The 5,778-nt window shown below is 56.4% G+C and overlaps 1 protein-coding gene across 1 annotated transcript; it reads right to left on the bottom strand.

The window, feature by feature from the left end:
• Window positions 1-2,399: 2,399 nt before the first annotated feature.
• On the bottom strand, window positions 2,400-5,267 carry DPM2 (dolichyl-phosphate mannosyltransferase subunit 2, regulatory). Its single transcript, XM_081237322.1, has 4 exons — window positions 5,179-5,267; window positions 4,803-4,892; window positions 3,884-3,986; window positions 2,400-3,084 (listed from the first exon to the last, which is right to left on the bottom strand). The coding sequence occupies exons 1-4, from the start codon at window positions 5,179-5,181 to the stop codon at window positions 3,026-3,028; spliced, it is 255 nt and encodes an 84-aa protein (XP_081093448.1). The 5' UTR covers window positions 5,182-5,267; the 3' UTR covers window positions 2,400-3,025.
• Window positions 5,268-5,778: the final 511 nt, after the last annotated feature.

Raw genomic sequence — 5,778 nt, 5'->3', positions numbered from 1 at the left:
ACTGGAACAAAGTCCAAACATCTCGGCGTGGCCCCAGGCCCATCTGCCCACTCTCCAGCCCCATCTCAAATCACTGTCCCTGCACCCAGCACACGGTCACAGGGGCTCCCTGCTGGCCCTTGGCCACCGAACTCTTTCACACCTCCGGGCTTTTGCAGGTGCTGTTCCCTCTGCCTGAAATCCTCCCCCACCTCCACCCTCGACTTGATTTGCTTTATTCCTCATCACCTTGCCCGACCCTAAGTGTCCCCTCCCTTCGGTCATGATCACATCGCTTTATTTTTCTTCATCACACTTAACACTGTCAGAGACTGTCTTGTTCATTTATTTGTTTATTATATCTCCCCTCCCCCACCCAGAGTGGGAGTGCCAGGAGGGCAGGAACCATGCCAGGCTCCTTCCCTGGCTCAGTACCTTGCACAAACCAGTGTTTGAGAAGTACATGCTGAACCAATGTGAGTAGGATGTGCAGAGAACCTCAGTGAGTCCCAGGAAATGAAAGGCCAGTGTGACTGGAGTGAGGAGAGCTCCAGCGAGCATGCAGGCTCTTGTCGGCCGGCCGTGGGAGGGAGAAGAACGGGAACCCAGAGAAGCATTGTTAAGTGTGTGAGAAAGATTCTCAGAAAAAGAAAAAGAAAAAAAAAAGCTCAGGGACTTCCCTGGCAGTCCAGTCGTTAAGAGTCTGCATTTCCACTGCAGGGAGTGCGTGTTCGATCCCTGGCTGGGGAAATAAATCCCGCATGCCGCGTGGTGCGGCCAAAAATTAAAAAAAGAAAAGATGCTCAGATGTTTTCAAAAGGCCACCGGTTGTAGTGCAGTCAGATTGGAAGGGGCCATTGTGGGCAGGGGAGAGCAGTGAGGAAGCCTTTGGTGATTTAGGGCAGGGGACGGTGGCTTTGCATCTGGAAGGTGACGGGGGAAGGGGAGAAAAGGGGAGAACTGACAGGATTTGGGGTCATGTGGATGGGGGGGTGGAAGAGGAAAGCCAAGGTCAGTGATGTCTGCCAGGCTTCTGGCTGTGGGTCAGGGATACAGGATGATGATGCTAAGGCAGGGCACGACGGGAGAGCCAGATTTGTGCGGGGGGAGAGTGGGGAAGTCTGAGAATTCAGATCATGACAGGATGAATTTGAGGTGTCACTACGACAGCCGATGGGGATGTCCGGTGGGCAGCTGGTGCACGTGCAATACATTGGGGCTCAGAAGAAAGCTGGGCTGGAGGTGAGCCTGGGTAAGGATGAGGTCACCCAGAAGAGTGTGGGGTGAAACAGCCTGTGATGAGTTCCAAGGAACACACCCTCTGGTGGCAGAGGAGCATGAGTGCCAGAGAGCATAAAGCAGGAGAACGGGTCATCCAGCGTCTGAGGGTGTACCCAGGGGGGAGGTTACCGGCCAAATGTGGCAGAGGGGTCAAGGAAATGTGCTTTGGATTTAAAGACTGGATGTCACGGGTGGTCTGAGTGCAGCCTCCCTGAGATGCTGCCAAGCACAGCAGGGGTGAGGAAATGCAGGAAGCAGGGGTGGATACCCTTTTGGGAAGTTTGGCCGTGGAGGGGAAAGCGCAGGAGAGACCCGGAGGGAATTACTGGGTTGATGGAGGGTCCCTTAAACGGAGCCTGTAACGTGTTCATTTAACACTGGGGGACCTTGTTGAAAGGCAGAGGCTGTTCCCTTGAGAGGGATCATCAGACAGGAGGTTCCTGCTATAGCAGTGGGAGAGGACAGGACCCAGAGTCCAGGTGGGCAGCTCTGCCTGGACTGGAAGATGGAGAGACAGACAGGTAAGGACAGGGCAGGTGTGCCTGTAGTTGGTCTCTCTTCTCTCATGAGGGGGACACCTTTGCTAACTGGAGGAAGAATGAATGTCCAAGGTGTGAGGGGTGGAGGCTCACACTGTGATGGAGAGCTGGCTGCCCAGTGGGGAATGGTGGGATTGCCAGGGACGAAGGCTAGGGCCTGTGCCAGTTAACCTGAACACAGTGGAACCAGCCCTGCTCTGGCTCGTAACAGCCCTCTGCTCACAGCCACGCTAAGTTGGGCTGCTGGGTACAAGAGACAGATGACAGGCTTGGCTTTTCGGGGACTAGCCTGAGGGTCCTTAAAATACCAGTGCCAGCTGGCTAGGCTGGCACGGGGGAGACCTGGTAGAGGCTGATGTGGCGTCTGGCAGATTGCCGTGCCTCCAGACTCCCCAGCCGTCAGCTGCGCCAGGCCAGACCCATATCGGTCCCGGTCCCAGTCCCTGCTTTATCCTGTGTCCAGTACACAGATGATCCAGGAGGCACCTGAGGCACCAATTGCACAAACCAGGGTCTCCTGACCTGAGACCAACGCAGAGGCCAGCGCCCAGCCCCTCTCCAGCCCGAGTGGCCCAGTCCCCTGGTCAGGGATGGCACTGAGACAAACACACCATCAACGTTTATTGTTCAGCTCTCCCCAACAGGCCAGCACTGAGGCTGGGGGGCTGGGCCTCCGTGAGAAGCGGTCAATCCAGGGGCCCCCCGTGTGGCCACCCTAATGTGCTCTGGGGCCTGTCAGGCCTCCCCCTAGGCTTTCCAGGTCCAGAAATCCTTGTGGGGTCTGGGGTATGTCAGACCCGGGAAAGCTGCCTTTGTGGAGGAGCAGGACATGGGGGGAGAGGTCATGTGACACCCCAGAACCTGTCAGGTCCAGCAACAGCATGTGACAGTGAAGGAAACTGAGGCAAGAGTGTAGAAGCCAGAGGAAAAAGCGACAGGGAGTCTGAAAAGTGAGGTGGGGAGGACCAGCATTTTCCAGGCCCTGAACCTGAAGAGGGTGAGAAGGAGACTTCCAGGGACTCCTCCCTCCTGGCTTCTGGAAGGGTGAGCAGGGGCTCTGGTCAGTCAGGGGTGAGTCCTGAGCAGCTCCATCCCACAAGGGTGTCTGCAGGGTAGCCAGGCTTGAGGGGCCCTCAGTGCCTGGATGGGTCCTCTGGGCCCCCACCCTTGGTCTGCCCTGGAGAAGAAGCAGAGAAGGGGCCGGCAGCCTCATCCGTGCTGGGCCTTCACTGAGCCTTTTTGGTCACCTTCTGATTCTTCAGCATCACGTAGGTGATGAACACGCCTGGAATACACAGACCAGAAAGGTCAGGAAAGAAAGCGAAGGGCTGCTGGGAGGCCAGAGCAGGACACAGCATAGGAGAGTGACCCACACAGGGGGCCAAGCACCTACCCAACCACACTCCAGGCCACCTGGTCATCTCCCCAGTTGTTCATCAAGCCACACATCCACCCATTCATTCAAAAAACATCAGCCGGGTGCCTAGCACAGGCAATTTGCTGAGTTTAGCACTTCCAATTCTACAGGGAATAAGATCCACCCAACTATCCATCTACTCACCCAGTCAACCACCTATCCACCTACCTACCCACTGACCCACTCAGCATCCATCATCCACCCATCCCATCATCCAGACATCTGATTGTTGATGCATCCAAACCACTTTCTTGAGCACCAACTCAGTGCCACAGCTTGTGCCGGGGGCTGAGTACATAGCAGTGATAAAGCAACAGTCCTTGCCCCTTAAGAGGCCCACACACTAGACCCTGGGAGACAGACAGGTGCAGGGATCTTGAACCAGGGTGACCAGGGGGTGAGAGGTGATGGAGGTGTGAGCAGAGTGATGGCGGTGGTGGAGGGAGCAGGAAAAAGGGAGACATCCCACTAGAGTCCAGTGAGCCTGGGGCATCGGGAAGACTGACTTAAAGCCCTGAGGGATGAACAGGGAAACCCCAGGGGATGAGTTGGGGGCAAGGAGCCTCACGGAGACGTACAGCCAGTGACAAAGTGTAGCAGCATGTTCAGGGCTGGGAGAGGGTCATGGGGTCCCTCAGACACGCTGCCCAGGGTTGGGGGAACTTACCCACAAACAGGAGCAGCAGGAGGCCGGCAGCCAGTGGAATGGCAATGGCATAGGCTTGGGGCAGGAAATACTTGTGGATGACATGCTGACTGTCGATGAATGGCTGGCATCGAGGGCAAAGCTCTGGTGAGCATTCCCCGCCCTGCTCAGCTCCCCAAGCCCAAACATCCCACCTCCTCCGTCTCTGGGGCTGACCCCATCAAAGCACTGAGACTGCATTTTCTTTTCTTTAAGATGATGGCATTTGGGGTGCCTTGGTTTGTTCCCTTCCTTCATTTATCTAATAGTTGTGTACTGGGTACTTGCCTGGTGCCTGCCCTAAGTTGGGGCTGGGGACCTGGCAGGGAACAGAAGACAAAGGACTTGCCCTAAGGCCCCCAAAGCTTAGCAGGGGCAAAGGGTACATGAGGAATCCTCGAATGATTCCCAACCTGGGCTCCAAAGTCTTCTTTACTAACATTTTTCTCCAAAGGATACCAAGTTCTGCAAGATTTTGCCTTCCAAACACTACACTTTTAAAGCAGTAACCAAAATATTTTCCCGCAGGGAAAAGAAAAATCCTACAGACTCTCACAAAATCCACTGGCACCTGTCATGCCCAGGGGCCCGCAGGATAACGAGAAGGACGAGAACTCCCATCAAAGGCACAGCAAATCAAGGACAGGACTTCACAGTGTAGTGGTTAAGTTTTCCACCTTGGGCCTGAGGCTTCCCCCTGAGCTTCCGCTTCCTCGTGTATAAAATGGGGGACACCGCTAGCATCTTCCTCATAGTGCTGTTCTGGAGCTTTCGTGAGGTATGCAGGTAAAGCACCTAGCACAGCACCTGTCACATTGCAGCTGCTTAAATGATGTTAGGAGTTGGCCTCAAGATCCAGGGATGGGAGGGGAGGTGAGAGAGGACGGGGGAGCACACATACCAAGAGAATCACCCAGACGGTGTAATAGGTGAAGATGATCAGGCTAACGGCGACGAGGCCGAGTCCCACCACCTGGTCTGTTCCCGTGGCCTGCAGAAAAGAGAGAATTCAACTGAGGCAGTGATGCTCCATTTAGGTGCACTAATGAAGGGGAGCGTTGCGGCCTGGTTACGCCCATTCACTCAGCGGACGTATCTGACGTGGCGGACTAGGTCAATTTTAGGCCGGGAGAGAGCGCCGGGCCAAGGCCTATCACCCGTACGACGGCCCGGCGGGAGAGCGATGCCGGATCCGAGTACTCAATCCCCAGCTCCTGAGCAGACCCAGGACCCCACCCCCAGACGCCCCCGTTCCCCGCACTCAACCCCAAGCTCACCATTTCCCCAGCGTTGCGGGAACTGGGTCAGCAAGCCTCATCCGGTTCCGGATCCGGGCCCTTCTGGCCTTGGGCCGCGGGGCACGCCGGGAGTCGTAGTCCTTAGGCCTGTCCAGGACCACGTCGCCCGAGACAGGCAGGCACCGCCTCCCCTTTGCATGTCGGGAAGTGTAGTTTCTCAAGGGCATTGTGGGCCGCGTTCCCGAATCTCTAGGAATGGGACAGAGGGCGGCGGGGGGCGGGAACCCAGTCTGGCTGGCATTTGTGGTCTCAGTCCTGTCGAACTCGCCCGAGAACAAAAGCCCGTCTCTCGATGTCCCAGAGTCCCAAAGCCAGAGCGGGATGGGGGTGGGTGGCCGGAAGTCCCATATTTCCGATTGGGAAAATGAGGCTCAGAGAGGGGCACGCTCTTGCAGGAGATCACAGTCTGAGTCAGTGATGTAGCCGACTTCAGAACCCGAGGGCCCTACTTCCTGGTCCCGAGGCCCTAACTTGTCTGTTGAGGGTAGGGTGCAGAAAAAGTTCACCGACCGGCCTGGGGTGGGAGGAGGGGCTGGCTGGGGCCCCCAGGGATGGGGAGGATTTCGACTGGCTGTGAGA

The sequence above is a fragment of the Mesoplodon bidens genome (assembly GCF_964165515.1).
Source record: "Mesoplodon bidens genome assembly, chromosome: 6".
NCBI lineage: Eukaryota > Metazoa > Chordata > Mammalia > Artiodactyla > Ziphiidae > Mesoplodon > Mesoplodon bidens.
This window is presented reverse-complemented; position numbering and strand designations above follow the sequence as displayed.